The 18710-nt window shown below is 37.9% G+C and overlaps 1 protein-coding gene across 5 annotated transcripts in view; it reads left to right on the top strand.

Annotated features, from left to right (window-relative positions):
* Positions 1–18710, top strand: part of KTN1 (kinectin 1) — a 106739-nt gene that overhangs the window by 12408 nt on the left and 75621 nt on the right. For all 5 annotated transcript variants that reach the window (XM_040226382.1, XM_040226386.1, XM_040226385.1 and 2 more), the window contains exon 2: positions 15593–16145. In XM_040226382.1, coding sequence (XP_040082316.1) covers positions 15623–16145 — 523 coding nt within the window. In that variant the 5' untranslated portion in view covers positions 15593–15622. The remainder of the gene's footprint in view (positions 1–15592; positions 16146–18710) is intronic.

The raw sequence follows: 18710 nt of genomic DNA, 5'->3' as shown, positions 1-18710 counted from the left end.
TTCGGAGTATACATACAATCTTGAGGAACCAGATCTTTCTTCAGTTTTGGAACAGTCTCAGCTCTTTAAATGTACTAATAACTCCTATTATTTTCAAGGTTCTTCTCTTTTGGTTGACCTGTGTTGGAGTCTGTTAATATCCTCTGTGTGTTTCAATTGTTCTTTCAGTTTTTTTGCTCTTTATTTTTCTATGCCTTATACTAGGGTAGCAATTTATGTTTTTCTTCTGCTTCTGTCTGGTCTAGAGTTTATTCTGACTATTGAGCCTACATGGCAGTATTTACAATTTTCATTTCTTAGATTTGGAGTTGCTTTTTCATATACACCTGCCTGTTTCATTTGTCTCAGTTTTTGTTTTATAACCTTTTTGCTATTTTGTAAAAAGATTCCTTTATCACTCTGACAGCTTCAACATGTTCAAATTTAAAAATCTTTGTCAGACTAATACCATCTGGTGCAGATTCATGTTTTTCCTCCCCACATTATTAAATTTCTTCCTGTGTTTTTATTTATTTATTTATTGAGTACATTTTGAGTGGAGTTGTGTTTTTTTTAAACCTTTTTTCCATTAGTGACCATTTCCATCCCCCACCTCAAAATTATTTTTTTTAACTGTTTTTACCTGTCTCACTCTTCATCTAGTTGCAAGCTAGGTTTGTTCTGAAACAGTTAAAAAGAGAAAGCAAGGTGGATAGAAGTGTTTCAAAGATGAAATCATATACTGAGAAAGAGGGAGGTAAGGGGGTGTGTGTGTGTGTGTGTGTGTGTATGTAGAGAGATCTCATGTTTAGGGGATTATTGAATGAAATCTAAAAAAATGACAGTTTCCTATGATGGAAAGGAATATAGTGTAGAAGAGCACAGAAAAATCTATGGGTCAAAGCAAGCAGCTCAGTTGTGTCGTACTCTTTGTGACCCCATGGACTGCAGGCCGTTAGGCTTCTCTGTCCGTGGGATTCTCCAGGCAAGAATACTAGTGTGGGTTGCAATTTCCTTCTCCAGGGGATCTTCCTGACTCGGGGATCGAACCCAAGTCTCCTGAATTGCAGGCAGATTCTTTGCCATCTGAGCCACAAGGGAAGCCTAAGAAGAACACAGGGGTACAGTTTATGCTCTTAATTTCCCTTTTGCTTTATACTTGACTTTGGAACCATGTATATATTTTATATAATTATTAAAAAATTTCTAGAGGAAAGGAAATCCTCTTACACTGTTGGTGAGAATGTAAGTTACTGCAGGCACTGTGGAAAACAATATGGAGTTTCCTCAGAAAACTGAAAATAGGATTACCGTGTGACCCAGCAGTCCCACTTCTGGGCATATATCCAGGCAAACTTATAATTCAAAAAGATAGATGCACCTGTATGCACCTGTATGTATAGCAGCAGTATTCACAATAGCCAGGACATGGAAACAATCTGAATGTCCACCAACAGAAGAATGGATAAAGAAGATGTGGTACATATATATAATAGAGTACTTCTCAGCCATAAAAAAGGGTGCATTAATGCCATTTGCAGCAACATGGATGCAACTGGAGATTGTCACTAAGTGAAGTAGTTTACATGTGGAATCTGAAATATGACACAAACGAACCTATCTATGGAAAAGAAGCAGAATCAGGGACGTAGAGAATAGATTGGTGGTTGCCAAGGAGGACGGACTTCCCTGGTGGCTCAGAGGGTAAAGAATCTGCCTGCAGAGTGGGAGACCCAGGTTTAATCCTTGATTGGAAAGATCCTCTGGAGAAAGGAATGGCAACCCAGTCCAGTATTCTTGCCTGGAGAATCCCATGGACAGAGGAGCCTGGAGGGCTACAGTCCATGGGGTCACAAAGAGTCACACACACATACACACACACAGGCACACAGACACACAGACACACAGACACAGACACACACATGGGAGGGGCTGGGAGAGGGTTTGATTGGGAGTTTGGGATTAGAAGATATGAACTGATATATATGGAATGGACAAACAACAAGGTCCACTGTATAGTGCAGGAAACTATATTCAGTATCTTTTGATAACCCATATGAAGACTATGAAAAAGAATGTGTATATATATTGAGTCACTTTGCTGTACAGCAGTAATTAACACAACACTGTAATTCAGTTATACTTCAGTGTAAAAACTAAAATTAAAAAAGGGGACAATTTGAACATCAGTAAAGACAATAACTAATGAATTGAAGCTAGTCAAATATTGTATGTTTAATCTTTAAGTTCGTAATGCTGAAAATTAAAAAAAGTTGCTGTTGGACTAACTCATTATTTTAACAATTTTGGTAAGTAAAGAAAAATAAGCATTTATTGTACTTTTCTTATATGAATTGTATCTCAGGGTAGCCAAATAGGTCATAAGAGTTTTTTTCTGTAGATGTATTCTACGTAAGAAAGAAAGAGGGATAGACTTAGAATATCACCATTTTGCATCTCCTAATAAATAATGTGTAGGCAAAGATCTCCAGTAGTTGGTAATATCATGGAGACATTGAGGGACTTCCCTGGTGTTCCAGTGGCTGAGATTCTGAGCTCCCAATGCAAGGGACCCAGGTTCTATTCCTGGTCAGGGAGCTAGATCCCATGTGCTGCAACGAAGAGTTCTCTTGCTGTAACTAAAGATCCCACGTGCTTAACAAAAAGAATGAAGTTCCCGCATGCCACAACTAAGACCTGGTGCAGCCAAATAAAAAAATAAACTTTTGGAAATGTGCCATGCTGTCTGTGCCTTAGTCTTGCACTGAGGTCATAATCCTAAATCTGATCTAGCCTTTACATTTAACCACCAATTTATAGGAAATAGAAAAGACAAAAACAAAGCAAAAACTTGTCAACACTGTGGGGATTCCATTGACAAAATTCATACTGAGAATCTCTACAAGAAAACTGTCTGATTTTTCCAACCCCAAATTCTACGGATTGCAAGAAACTGAGTAATAAAAGAGATACAGGGATGACAAATGAAAGGAGACAAGAAATAAACATATCATTCAGTACAGAATAACTGAAAAAGTATTTACACAGCAGTTGGGGAGATGGGAATACTGGCTTGATATTTGATATTAAGGGATTAGTTTTAATTTTAAATTTGCTGTGAGGCTGGATTTTTGCCCTTTTTCCTCTCCAGGCTCAGGGCTTCTATAGAGCTATAGCACTGTTACCGTAGATTTTGTCTGATTCTTTTTCTTAGATACTCTCCCCTCACCTCCCCCTGAAGCTGCCTCCTGCCTCTCTCATAGACTCTCTAAGACTGACAGGTGGATCTGAGCCTAGCTCCTATCAACTCTGCTTTTGCCCTGGATCCTGGTGCACATGAGATTTTGTGTGCAGCCTTTAAGAACGAAGTCTTTATTTTCCTCCAGTCCCAGGGGGCTCCTGCAGGTAAGCTCTATTGGCCTTCAAAGCCAAGGGCTCCGGATGGCTCATCTCCCTATTGCCAGAATCTTGACATGGGGCCAGAACTCTTACCTCCTCTGGGAGAGCCTTTGCACTGCGGTATTTCCCAGTTTGTGGGTTGCCCACGCAGGATATTATGGGCTTTGATTGTATCACAGCTCTGTTCCTCGTGCCAGTCTCGCTGTGGCTCCTTCCCTCTGCCGTGGACTGGAGCCCGCCAGGCTCCTCTGTCCATGGAATTTTCCAGGAAAGAATGCTGGCGTGGGTAGCCATTCCTTTTTACAGGGGATCTTCCCGACCCAGGGATCAAACCCGGGTCTCCTGCATTGGCAGCAGATTCTTCACTGTCTGAGCCACCAGGGAAGAAGCCCTTACGTCTTTAGTTATAGAAAATCTTTGTGGGTAGTTTCCAGTTTTTTTCATTGATGGTTGTTCTACAGGTAGTTGTGAATTTGGCATGCTCATGAGGGTAGGTGAGTTTAGGGTCTTTCTACTCCACCATTTTGGCTGTTCTCCTATAAAATCTTTTTTTTGTTTAATTTGATTAAAAAAACATGTTTGTTTCTGGCTGTGTTGAGTCTTTGTTGTGACACGTGGGTCTTTGTTTCCTTATGTGGGCTCTTTGTTGCAGCTTTCGGGCTTCTCTCTACTTGTGGCACGTGGGCTGTAGAGTGCAGGGGTCTAGTTGTGGCATGAGGGTTCCAGAGTTCGTGGGCTCTCCAGCTGTGGCCTGAGGGCTCACTAGCTATGATGTGAGGATTTAGTTGCCCCGTCACACGAGGGATCTGAGTTCCCCATCAGAGATTGAACCTGTGTTCCCTGCCTTAGAAGGTGGCTTCCTGACCACTGAACCACCAGGGAAGCCTCCTCTCTTATAAAGTCTTAATGAAAGCTTTTTGTGTAACTGTTGGGTGGTAGGCAAAGGAGGCAAGCTCTCTCTTTTCCTTGTGTCAGTATGGCCGTTTCTTTTCCTTTAGTTTACCCTTTGCTGACTTGGAGTGTATAATGTATACAGTCACTCAGTTATGTCTGACTCTTTGGGACTCTGGACTATCTAGCCCACCAGGCTCCTTTCTCCTTGGGATTTTCCAGGCAAAAATACTGGAGAGGGCTGCCATTTGCTGACTTGGACCCTTTAAAAAGTCCCAGTTTTATGTACCTGTCTCATTTCTACTTCCCCAACTTATAGCCTCGTGTTTCCTGTGATAGTCTTGAGTGGCCATTAATACTTTCAGTTCCTATATCATATTCCCTGTCTCCCAGGATTTCCCTTAATTTCCGGAAAACATGTCTATTTCAAAACAAAGCAACTTCTGTAATGTTTAATTGAAAGAGTTTTCACTTCCAATTTAAGAAATGGAGTCCTTAAGTTAGCTTTAAAATCATGGTTTAATTTATAATTTTAAAATACAGTAAATTCAGTTTAAGCTTAAATTATATTATGAAAATAATATACGCATGGTGGAAAAAATGTAAACATTCTGAAAGATTTAAGATGAAAAGTTGCCAGGCAGGTACCCAGAAGTCACCGTAGAGTTAATGGTTTCTGTTGTGTCCTTTCAGGAGCTCTCTAAGCATGCATGAGCATGACTGTGTTACTTAGAGGGAATTTCTCCGTATGTAGTAGTGATAGTGTTAGTCGCTCAGTTGTGTCCTACTCTTTGTGACCCCATGGACTGTGCCCACCAGGCTCCTCTGTCTGTGGAATTCTCCAGGCAAGAATACTGGAGTGGGTTGCCATTACCTTCTCCAGGGGATCTTCCCCACCCAGGGATCAAAACCTGGGTCTCCTGCATTGCAGGCAGATTCTTTACCATCTGAGCCTTGTGCAACTTGCTTTTTATGTATATTTGGTTTATTTACAATATTTTTGAATGTCTTGCCACTTTACATGTGAAGCTCTGCTGTAGGGTTATTTAATCATTTCCCTAATGTTGGACATACGGTTCTTTCTTATTTTAAAGTTGCTTTACTAACAGTGAACACTCTTTTTAGTGTGTCTTTGTATTTGTGTGATTACAATAAACTACCAGAGAAGGAGTTTTCTCTGTTGAACAGTATGCACTATTCTTATATCTGTCTAGGAGATTGCATTAGTTATAATCAAGTTAACAGTACCTGAGAATACTGGTTTTCATACTTCCTAGTTCATGCCAAATTTTTAAAATACAGTTTTATTGAGGTATAATTGATGCACAATGAACTGCATGTATTTAAGTGTACAGTATGATAAATTTTGACACGTGTACACTGATGAAACCATCACCACAGTCAGGATGGTGCACGTGTGTATCACCTCCAAAGCTTCCTCCTTCCTGTTTGGTAATCCCTCATTCCCACATGTTCCTTCCCTGCCAATTTAAGTGGGAAAAGGTAACATTGTTTTAATTTGCATTTCTTTAATATGAGTAAGGTTGCATTAAAGTGTGTATATATATATATTTGTTGGATATCTTTTTCCCCTCTAGGAATCTTGTAAAGGTGTCCTTTAACCTTTCTGTCTTGTGTTCATCTTTTTCTCACATTTTTGGTGATGTTTGTAAGTTAAGGCTACCAGACCTTTGTCTTTTTTGAGTTTAGTCCCTTATTTTTTCATAAAATCTTTACAGTGTTTTCTGGGTCGGTTTTTCCTGTTTTTTCCTTGTTGGCTCTGAGTATTACATGAGACATAGGGGGAAAAAAAACACTTTTACAAACAAAATTATTTTACATGAAAAGAAATGCATTTGTCTTCTAGTTTTTCATGGTTTAATTTTTTAACCTATAAAACTTTGATCCATATATAATTTAGTTAGGGGCTTTAATTTTTCCCCAAAGTGGCTACCATTTGTGCTGATACTATTTATTAAATCATAGATTTACTTATTGATTTGAAATGGCCCTCTGATTTTATACTAAAATTTTCTTACGTATTTGGGGCTTTTTATATTTATTTGGCAGTTTTTGGGCAAGAGGTAAACATTCTTATTTCCTATTGAAGTTTTCCAATAGTTCCCTTGGAGTTTTTTGAATAGTATTTGGCATTCTTGTCCTGTCATTTACATTTCATGTTTAGTTTGTGAAATGATATTAAGTATTATGTCTTTTTTGGGAATAGGCAAGAATAAATATATTATCATTTTAGTACCCTCACTGATGAGTGACCTAAGGTGATGCACTTTAGCTTAACGCTTTTTAACTTTCCTGGTGCTCAGACGGTAAAGAATCTGTCTGCAGTGCAGAAGACCGGGTTTTAATCCCTAGATCGGTAAGATCCCCTGGAAAAGGGAATGGCTACCCACTCCAGGATTTTTGCCTGGAGGATTCCAGGACAGAGGAGCCTGGCACATTAATCTATGGCATCACAGAGTCAGACGTGAGTGAGTGATGAATGCTGTCACTTTAACACCCTAGAAAAACTTTCCTAAAGGATGATAGGGTTTGAAGTATGTTTTCTGTTTGTTGATAAATTTAATCAATACCATGCATCAGTTATTAGGACTGCCTTATGGTAGTTGAATTGGACACAATTGATGAGGTTTAGGGCGGTTAGAGGGCCACAAGGAGAAGTTATGGGAGGAAGACTGTGGATCAAAACTAGGAAGAATATTCTAATGTCTTTATAGAAGGAACTTATGGGAGGTGTTTATTCCTAATAAGCCTAAAATCGCTGACCATTCAGCTGGATGTAGTTGAATTAGATGGCCTCTTCCAACCTAGAGATCTTGTGAAGAAGTAGATTTTAAGACTGTAGATTTTAGGGGAAGTCTTCTGTATATGGTGTAACTGTGTTATAGATACATCAGTGGTATGAATTTCATGTTCTAATGTTAATTTTCTGAACAATTTTGATGATTTATATTCATCTTTAGAAACTGATTTTATGTATTGATTTGAAATACTAATTATTTAAATGTATTATTAAGTTTCTGGTAGTAAAGCTTTTAATTTGTCTAACTTAAGTTAGCTTTCTTTATAGAATAAACTTAACCAGGTTATTTCCTGAGGATATGTTTTAAAATGAACAGTGTCTTTTCCTGAGAAAACGGACTAGCTGGGGCTTGATGGATAAGCAGAAATCTGAAGGATTGGCATAACTCTTGAAGCTACCAGCTATGCAGATCCAGTTTTTTGGAGAAGCTGTTCAAACTGATTTATCTAGTCTTGTATTAAAGGGAAGACAATGAGTCTGGTTAAAAGAGAACAAATAAAATAGAAGTTTCATGTGTTGTGACATGATACCTAATGGAGAAGTTGAATTTCATTACTCGTCTCTGGCTTTAGTTGGATTTGTTTCAGATTAGGGTAGCAGTACTCTAGATGGGGTATTGCTGAAATAATTTAAGGGATGTGTTAATAAGGTGTGAGTCATAGAAATAAGTATGTATTGCAGTATACAAGGAGAAATTGCACTTCAGCTTTTAAGATTGCAGTGTAGTCTGTAAAGTTAATTTTAGGAAGTTGTAAATGGAGTTCCCATGTTAGGCAACTCAGTGTTCGGTTTGTTAGAGTATCTTATCTTTTGATTGCTTTTAATCTTTTCCTCTTGTTGTAAAAGATAATTTTATATTTGTATTATGGACTCTGGGGCGATTATACTTTTGTTGTAGTGACTAGAGAATAGAAATTTAGATAAGTTTTTGTATTTTGATGGCCTTTTCAGGAATTGATTAGTTTTTTTTTATTGGTTTGTAGAATCAAGTTTAAAAAATTTTTTATTGTAGATTTAATACACTTGTAAACTTTTAAACTTTTTCAGCAATGCAATATATAAGATGAATTCACTTATTTTCATGTGTTTTCTTGAAGTACTTTATACATTTTTTTAAAGTTGTCTGGATGTCTTTATTTGATCTGAATGATCAAGCCTTTCCTCTTCTGATTTGAAATAATTTACAATAAACTAAATTAAAAAAATCAGTTTGGATCTGTTTCAGATTTTGAGTATTCTCTCTTCATTTATCTTCGTTGCACTGCAGTATATTATGTTTCTATAATTGCTAGGCTATTATGCCCTGTTGCATAGAATTCTGTGAACATGTACATAAAGACTAAATGCTCTAGGATTTTAGGAGGAGGAGAGCTGTCTGTAGGCATGGTGCTTGAGCTGGAAGAGTAGATCTCATGGACACTGAGGTTCGGTTTTTATGCCCTGTTTTAGTATTAAAGTTGTGGTGTCTGTTTGTTTGGCTGTGTTGGGTCTCTGTTGCTGCGTGTCAGCTTGCTCTAGCTGCGCAGGGCTGGCCTCTCCTCTGGGGGCTTCTCTTGTTGTGAAGCATGGTCTCCAGGCGTGTGGGTTCCAGTAGTGGTGGTGCCCAGCCTTAGCTTCCCCACAGCATGTGGGATCTTCCTGGGCCAGGCATCGAACTTGTGTTCGTTCCCTGCGTTGGCAGGTGGATTCTTAACCTCTGGACCACCAGGGAAGTCCTATGCTCTGTTTTGTAGATGCTCTATAGGTACTTAATCAGCTAGATCATAGGTTCATTTAAAGTCAGTGAATCTATTTGTCCAATACTGATAAACATCTTGTGTTCTCCATTCCAGGTTTTAAATTTAAGTGGAGAATAAAGTGAGCAAAATTTATAAATAAAATATTAGCCATATAATAATTAAAATGTGTTTTATAGGACCAACAATGCCCCCTTTTTAACCCTTACTCTGAACTGATAACTTTCCCATTTCATTAAGAAAATAGTAGTATCAGGAGGATAATTTACACAAACTTATACACTGTATCTACCTCCTTGCCTGTGCCTATATATTCCCTAGATGTCTGTGCTCCATCTAAGGCCAGTCTCTTTACTTGCGCACCAAATTCTTTCCCTCTTGCCGTTTGAAAACGTTGTCGCTCACCCCCCTCTCTCCTGCCTCATCAGGCTTTCCCCTTCTACTGGATTGTCTTTATCACTGTATTAACATGCTGTAATTTCTTCTGCCTGTACAAACCAAACTCCCAACCTCATATTCCCCTCCAGCTTCCATTGCATTTTTCTTTATTACTTCACAGGAAATCTCCAGAGAGTCGTCTCATCTGCTGGAGTTCGCACTTTTCAATTCCTTTCAGTCAGGTTTTGATGATCACCACTCTATTGTTCTGGTCAAACTTACCACTAATGTCTCTGTTGCTAAAATCCAGTAGTCAGTTTCTAGTTTTTGTTGTACTTTATTTACTAACACCATTTAACAAAGTTGATTAATATCTCCTTCTTGATATATTTTGTTCATTTAGCAACAGGGTGACATATTCCTAATTTTCTTTTTATTTTATTCTCAATTGTCCAGGGGCTCCGTCTTGAGACCTGGGCTCTGTTTATACTCATTCCCTTGGTGATTTTTTTTCTCTAAGCCACGGTCCTTCCAATTGCATGTAAGAAACTACATGATTTTGTTCATTGTCCTCTGCCCCCTTCAAATGATCTCTTCAACCTCATCTTTTACTACATTTCCTCTTGTACATTATACTTGTCTTTATTGTTCTTCCTCAAATGTGTCAGGTATGTTCCTGTCTCATGTACTGTATATAAATTGTGTATAAACTATGTAACAATGTTACACATAACTGATGATAAAATAACTATACAAAGTGAATTAATAGACTATTGTGGAAGATGGTAGTTGAAAAGATACTTTCATTGTAATGATTTGAGCTGTGTTTTGAGGGATAAGTGAAGATTTGATAAAAGGAACAAGGCAAAACTATTTGGGTTTGATACTAGGAAGGAGGGGCGATTGGACTTCGTAAAAAGTCACTCCTTTTGGTTTCCCGATTTAGAATCTGCCGTGGGCTTTTTACTGCTAGTTTTGTCTACTTAGTTGACTGCTAACCTTCTGTATCTGGTTATAGTTTATATTTCTCAAAATCATATCTAGAACTCCCAGACAAAAACTTACTCCTGTATTCTTGAACTTGACATGTGGTTTCATAGTTTACAGATTTCTTCCAAGCTGGAAGCATTGGTGTTGTCTTAGATTGCTTCCTAACTTTCACCATCCTCTAATCTCCATTGACTTAATTCACTCTATCAGATCTATTTAGCCTATTGAAATAGTCATTTTAATTGGTTTCCTTGCACCTGTGTTAACCTATCCACTGGATTTTATGAATTTGTGGGGGAGAAAGTGGTCTCCCTGTCCCCTATTCCTCCGCCATCTTAGGACCGCCCCTGGATTTTAAATTTTGATTGTAAATTGTTGGTAGAAGTCCTAATTGATTCATATCTACCTAGTTCCTTTTGATAGTTTCTATTTTTTACTCATTCCCCAGTTTCCTCTTAGTTACTTTATGTGTGTAGGTTGTAATCTATATCTAGTAATTCAGGTATCTTAAATCTTGAGGGATGCGGTCCCATAGTCTATTTCTGTTGCCTCGTGCTCATGGTGGCTTATCTCGTGTTCTGTCGTTTTGTGTATGGGCGCTTATCTGAATGACAGTATTTGGGGATCTCGAGCTTCCTGGCTTGAGGGCGCAATCCAGCAAAGCAGATGCGCATTCGTTTTTGTCGCGTGCACTGTGGGCACCACCGACTTGGGACCGCTTAAATACGGTGTCTTGGCATTTCCAGGATCATGTAAGTAGTTTGGGCTTTAGCTTTGTGTAAGAAGAGACCCCTGAAACCAAGTCAGAATTGGGACCAAAAGTCAAAGGGAATGTGATCATATGGAAGAAATTAGCATTGGTGACTTTTGCTGTCATCTCATAATCTGAGCCTCTGCTTGTCTGCATGTTTTTCTATTAATAACTCAACAAATGTACGTTGAATTGCTACTATGGACTTAGATAGTATGGACTTTGATACCTGATTCCTATCATCTTGAGTTAAATTAATTCTGTCTCAACTTCTCCTTCCCGTTTCTTTCACTTTTAAGTTGGCCACCCCCACCCCACTACTTCCTCTAAAAATCTTTCCTTCATCTTTTCCCTGTATTTCCCTGAATTTCATTCCCAGTTCCTTCTTGCCACCTTTCCCCCTGCTTTGTATTACTCCTCTACCTATGGGTATAATGTAAAACTGGAGTACAGAATGAAGCAGGGAAAAGGCTAATAGAGTTTTGCCAAGAGAACGCACTGGACATAGCAAACACCCTCTTCTAACAACACAAGAGAAGATTCTACACATGGACATCACCAGATGGTCAATACCAAAATCAGATTGAATATATTCTTTGCAGCCAAAGATGGAGAAGCTCTATACAGTCAGCAAAAACAAGAACGGGAGCTGACTGTAACTCAGATCCTGAACGCCTTATTGCCAAATTCAGATTAAAATTGAAAAAAGTAGGGAAAACCACTAGACCATTCAGGTATGACCTAAATCAAATCCCTTATGCTTATACAGTGGAAGTGAGAAATAGATTTAAGGGACTAGATCTGATAGAGTTTCTGAAGAACTATGGACAGAGGTTTGTGACATTGGACAAGAGACAGGGATCAAGACCATTCCCAAGAAAAGGAAATGCCAAAAAGCAAAATGGCTGTCTGAGGAGGCCTTACAAACAGCTGTGAAAAGAAGAGAAGCGAAAAGCAAAGGAGCAAAGGAAAGATACACCCATTTGAATGCAGAGTTCCAAAGAATAGCAAGGAGAGGTAAGAAAGCCTTCCTCAGTGATCAGTGCAGAGAAATAGGGGAAAACAATAGAATGGAAACGACTAGAGATCTCTTCAAGAAAATCAGAGATACCAAGGGAACATTTCATGCAAAGATGGGCACAATAAAGGACACAACTGGTAGGGACCTAACAGAAGCAGAAGGTATTAAGAAAAGGTGACAAGAATACACAGAAGAACTGTACAAAAAAGATCTTCATGACCCAGATAATCACGATGGTGTGATCCCTCACCTAGAGCCAGACATCCTGGAATGTGAAGTCAAGAGGGCCTTAAAAAGCATCACTACAAACAAAGCTAGTGGAGGTGATGGAATTCCAATTGAGCTATTTCAAATCCTAAAAGATGATTCTGTGAAAGTGCTGCACTCAATATGCCAGCAAATTTGGACAACTCAGCAGTGGCCACAGGACTGGAAAAGGTCAGTTTTCATTCCAATCCCAAAGAAAGGCAATGCCAAAGAATGCTCAAACTACTGCACAATTGCACTCATCTCACGTTATCAAAGTAATGCTCAAAATTCTCCAGGTGAGGCTTCAGCAATACATGAACTGTGAACATCCAGAGGTTCAAGCTGGTTTTAGAAAAGGCAGAGGAACCAGAGATCAAATTGCCAACATCTGCTGGATCATGGAAAAAGCAAGAGAGTTCCAGAAAAACATCTATTTCTGCTTTATTGACTATGCCAAAGCCTTTGACTGTGTGGATCACAATAAACTGGAAAATTCTGAAAGAGATGGGAATACCAGACCACCTGACCTGCCTCTTGAGAAATCTGTATGCAGGTCAGGAAGCAACAGTTAGAACTGAACATGGAACAGCAGACTGGTTCCAAATGGGAAAAGGAGTACATCAAGGCTGTATATTGTCACCCTGTGTATTTAACTTATATGCAGAGTACATCATGAGAAATGCCATGTTGGATGAAGCACAAAGTGGGATCAAGATTGCTGGGAGAAATATCAGTAACCTCAGATATGCAGATGACACCACCCTTATGGCAGAAAGTGAAGAGGAACTAAAGAGCTTCTTGATGAAAGTGAAAGAGGAGAGTGAAAAAGTTAGCTTAAAGCTCAACATTCAGAAATCTAAGATCATGGCATCCGGTCCCATCACTTCATGGCAAATAGTTGGGGAAACAGTGGAAACAATGAGAGACTTTTTTTCGGGGGGGGGCTCCAAAATTTCTGCAGATGGTGACTGCAGCCATGAAATTAAAAGACACTTAGTCCTTGGAAGGAAAGTTATCACCAACCTAGACAGCGAATTAAAAAGCAGAGACATTACTTTGCCAACAAAGGTCCATCTAGTCAAGGCTATGGTTTTCCTAGTGGTCATATAGGGATGTCAGAGTTGGACCATAAAGAAAGATGAGCACCAAAGATTTGATGCTTTTGAGCCGTGGTGTTGGAGAAGGCTCTTTAAGAGTCCCCTGGACTACAAGGAGATCCAACCAGTCCATCCTAAAGGAGATCAGACCTGAGTGTTCATTGGAAGGACTGATGCTGAAGCTGAAACTGCAATATTTGGCCACCTGATGTGAAGAACTGACTAATTTGAAAAGACCCTGATATTGGAAAAGATTGAAGGCACGAGGAGAAGGGGACGACAGAGGATGAGATGGTTGGATGGCATCACTGACTCAATGAACATGAGTTTGAGTAAACTGTGGGAATTGGTGATGGACAGGGAGGCCTGGCGTGCTGCAGTCCATCGGGTGGCAAAGAGTCAGACACGACTGGGCGACTGAACTGAACTGTGGTATATTAATCACTACTATAGTTCTTATTCATTTTGCCATTTTTAAACAAGGGGTTGAAAACTTTATGAGTTCCTCTTAAACTAACAAATTTTAAAGTATTAAGGCAAGTGAGACTGCACCCATGATTATTGCACAGTTCTTTACGTATTCATCTTAATGACCCATTATTAAATATGAGATATTTTGATCATGCAAGTAAAATTATGATTTTGGTTATTCAATATTTAATTGAATTTAGTAGTCTCAGTATTTACAGTTTTAACAGCAATATTTTGTTGAGTTGATAGTTGTTAATTCAACCCATTCTGATGTTATATATTTAATCTCAGCTTTTCTTATTAAATGTAATGTTGCCCTGAATATCTTTACATATGCTTTTCTTTGTATATGTCTTGGGATAAAGCATCAGGAATATTGGATTAAAGCAATGCAAACATTTTCTTGACTTTAAATTTGCCTTGGTGTTTTGGTTGAACTCCTCTTAGATATTCCAGAAAGAGAGCTCAAATGAAGGGGCATTGAATTGTATGAAGGGAATCTCCTGAAAATCTTAAGACTGAAATCATGATTCTTCCAGCCTCATATGAGACCTAGAAAAGGGAGCTAGAAAAATCATCAGGAATCTGTGTTTCAGAGTTTCTGTGGTCTCATGGCCTCTCTTCTCTGAAGGTTTGCTTCTTTATCTGCTTCGTCATAGATTTTGTCTCCTAAGAAAGACCTATGTTGCATGGACTGGAGCTTGCTATTCATCAAAGACCTTCTGACTTTGATTTGACATTTTCCCAGCATTTTGGCTACTGCTCAGTGTCTTAGTCTCTTTTCTTTCCTCAGTGCAAAAATCCATAGAGTTCTAACTCATTGTTTTGTCCTTTTTCTCCCCTAACCTAACCCTTAGCCAAAATTGAACAGGCTTTGTAGCCTGTGGATGGTACTATTAAACAAAATCCAAATGCAAAACATCTTTTAAAAATAATTTTTGGTTGACCAGTGACAGGCATAATAAAATCTGACAAAAAATAAAAAATTTTGGATAGTTCATTAATTATTAGAGAAGAACAATTCTATGTAAGTTTCTTTTTAGTATTTTGTTAACCTGTGATTCACTTTCCCCTTCATCTTGATAAATCTTTCTCTTGGTAGTCCAGGGTTATATTAATATCATTTAAATTTTGCTTAAATTATTGCAATAGAATGGGATTACCAATTTTGTTTTTGAAGTATAACTTTTTTGCAGTAAGAGGTACCTTGGAAAAAAATCAAGAGAAGCAACTTATTTGTAATTTATTTTAGTGCCAAATGACATATCCTAACATTTTGATTTTTACTTTATTTTCATATTCTTGATGGATCCCACCATATCATGAGGCAACGGTTAGCTGGAATAAAGGTGCTCACAGCTGAGTGAAGGAGTGAGCTCCCTTTATTTTCTTTGCTATTAAGAGTGTGTACTTTCAGTGACTATCTAGAGTGTTAATAGTTAAGGCCTCTTTATTCCATGTATAGTATATTCATGAACATTGTACAATAAGAGAAGAACTAAATACTAATAGTATCAAAAGTGGATATTTTGGAGAAAAATGAATGGCTACTTTTTTTCTGTCAGAATCTTTTCACATGCTTGAAAAATAGAAGGATGTCTTACATTCCTAGTTAGCCAAAAATTTTTTTTACAGTATATAGTATATTTGAACTGTAAAGTAATCAAGTATATGATTTAAAAAACTAATCTGTTTAGATTCATAGATCAGGTTAAATCTGAATACCTCTTGAAAGAACAGAGGTTTTGTGTGTTTAATTTTTATAAGACTGACCCAGTTTTTGTTTTTTCTTTTTTCCCCCACATTTAGGTTTTATAGGATCACATTAACAAAAGCACCATGGAGTTTTATGAGTCAACATATTTTATTGTTCTTATTCCTTCAGTGGTTATTACAGTAATTTTCCTCTTCTTCTGGCTTTTCATGAAAGAAACATTATATGATGAAGTTCTTGCAAAACAGAAAAGAGAACAAAAGCTTATTCCTACCAAAACCGATAAAAAGAAGGCAGAAAAGAAAAAGAATAAAAAGAAAGAAATCCAAAATGGAAACCTCCATGAATCCGATTCTGAGAGTGTACCCCGGGACTTTAAATTATCTGATGCCTTGGCTGTAGAAGATGAGCAGGTTGTACCTGTTCCATTGAATGTGGTTGAAAGTCCAAGTAGTGTTAGAGAAAGAAAGAAGAAGGAAAAGAAACACAAGCCTGTACTAGAAGAGCAGGTCACCAAAGAAAGTGATGTATCAAAGACTCCATGCAAAAAAGTAGAACCTGTCCCAGTTACTAACCAGCCGACTCCCCCCTCAGAAGTGGCTGCCTCAAAGAAGAAACCAGGCCAAAAGAAGCCTAAAAATGGAAGCGGTATTGTAATCTATTAAACTTTATTGCATGGTTATATTTGTTTTAATAACTTTAATAGAGTTTGAAGTTCAGATACTTTAAGTGTGCACACATGTTAAATATTGAGTTTGAAATCAAGATCATTATCCTTTTCACTATTTGTTTTCATTAAATGTTGCTAGAAAGAGTTAGTATTGATCATAAAACAGCATTTAAAGCTAAATTTCACATTATACATATGGAAAAGGCCTTAAGTGGAAATATATAAAATGTGTTTTACTAAAACCACTAAAGACCTATAAATATCAGTAGTTAGAAGCTTTTACATTTATTTCAAACAATACTTTCTAATCAGTGTGATAAGAATTAAAGATGAAAAGAGAAATCAGGTATCATTTTCATCCTTGATTGATTTACTTTACAAACATTTATCATATATCTGTTTTGTGTTAGTCACTATATAGGTGCTAGGACTACAGAGGTAGAGTGCATTTTCCAGGTAGTCACATGTAAACTGTATGCATAAGCCGAAATACATTATTATGATATAAAAAGTGTAGTATAATGGGCTAGATATGTCTCAGTCAGTATAGGAGTACTAAAGTGGATCACTTAGAGCATATAATACCTAAAATTAATCTGAAGTGTTGAATAAATATTAGCTAGTTTTTCTTGGTGAATAGGGTGTTCTAAGGAGAAGGGTTAACAGATGCAAAGGAAAGGACATGAAAAATGGTGTGCTGATAGGTGAAGCTGTGAATCGTTTGCTCTGTGTGAAAGGACTTGTGTTTACCATTAAGTTGTTTTTGTATCTTAACTTGTGGAGTATTAAGTTATCGTTATATTGGATTTTAAATATTTACTTGCCAGCTATGTCAAGCATGGTACTAGAGAAATAAGAGTAAAGGGGAGAGGAGGACATGTGAGCCAATAATGAAATATGACTTAACATAGGAAAAGTACAAAGTATAGAGGTAGTACAGAAGCCAAAACAACTGGTACATACGGGACCCATGGGCCAAAAGCTTTGCAGAGGAGGCAGTGCCCGAACTGGGTTTGCAAAATGAGTCAGTTCATCAAGGAAATAGTGGGATTTTATTCCTCATTGGCAGAAGATCATGCATGAAAGAATAAAGGTGCGAGAATGCAGTGTTGTTGTAGCCTGAAGTGGGAGGTAGGGGATGGTAGGAAACAAAATTGAAAAGGTAATGGAGTGGGTAGATTATGATGATTTTTGTGTACAGAGCTAAATAGGTGGCCATTGTTGAGGATTTTCAAACAGGTTAGTGTCCATTGACAGATTTACATTTTAGAAAGGTATTTTTGGCAGAATTTGGGAAAAGAAGTTTCATAGGGCAGTGTTTGATGTAGGCAGACTTGTTAAAAGAGTATTGTTTTCCAAAGTTAAGCTGAAGGACTGAACTGTGGTAGTGACAGAAGAAGTGGAAAGGGGCTTAGAGAGATCTGCAAAGCAGAAATGACATGGCTAACCTTATTGGATAGGATATGGCAGATAAAAAGGAGGAAGCAGGATTAAAGATGATTTCTGAGTTCTAAGTTAGGTCAGGGTTGGCAAACTGCAACCTGGGAGCCAGATCTGGCCTGTTTCTCGTTTTTTATAGCTCATGAGCCAAGAATGGTTTTTATGTTTCTAATAGGTTAAAAATAAAAGAAGAGTAATACTGTGTTAAATGTGGAAATGATATGAAATTCAAACCTCTGTGTCTTAAATCAAGTTTTTTTAAATGCAACAACACTCATGTGTTAACTTCTGTTTGTGGCTGGCTCTCACAATGCAACAGCAGGTGAATAGTTGTGATAAAGTCTAAATGGCCCACAAAACCTTTACTGTCTGTTCAGACCTTTATAGGAAAGATTAACCAACCTTTTACTGGTAGATGTTGGTAGCACTAAGAGGCAGTACTGGGGGGAGAGAGGATGTGGACGGAGAGGAGAAGGCTTTCAGTTTGCGTTTCTGGTGCCTGTGGGGGCTGTTCACATAGGGAGCAAGTCAGGATGCAGTAGGAAATTCAGGTACAGAGGATAAGGTTAGAACACAGATTCAGAAGCCTTAAGCATGAAGGTAGTAGTTGATGTCATAGTTGTAGAGAAGGTTATTTAAGGGAAGTATTTAAAACGAGAACACAGCCCTGAAAAATACTAGATATAAGGTATTCAGTAGGAACAGCTTACAAAGAAGACTCAAAGGAATATTCCAAGCTTAGGAAAAGAATTCTCATGGAAGCTGAATTTTAAATTTTATTTATTTTATTGTGGTAAAATAAGTATATAAAAAATTTTACCATTTTAACCATTTTTAAGTGTATAGATCTATGGCATTAAGTACACTCACATTCTTGAACAGTCATCACCACCAGCCATCTCAAGAACTGTTCATCTTTCCCAACTAAAATTCTGTACCCATTAAGCACTAATTTCCCACTCTTCCCCCCCCACTAGTTCTTGGCAAGCAACATTCTACATTCTGTGTCTATGAATTTGACTGCTCTAGGTATACGTATAAGGGAAACCATACAATGATTGTCCTTTTGTGACTGGCTTATTTCACTTAGCCTAATGGAGAGG

Source organism: Oryx dammah, unplaced genomic scaffold (assembly GCF_014754425.2).
Source record: "Oryx dammah isolate SB20612 unplaced genomic scaffold, SCBI_Odam_1.1 HiC_scaffold_26, whole genome shotgun sequence".
Classification (NCBI taxonomy): Eukaryota; Metazoa; Chordata; class Mammalia; order Artiodactyla; family Bovidae; genus Oryx; species Oryx dammah.
This window is presented reverse-complemented; position numbering and strand designations above follow the sequence as displayed.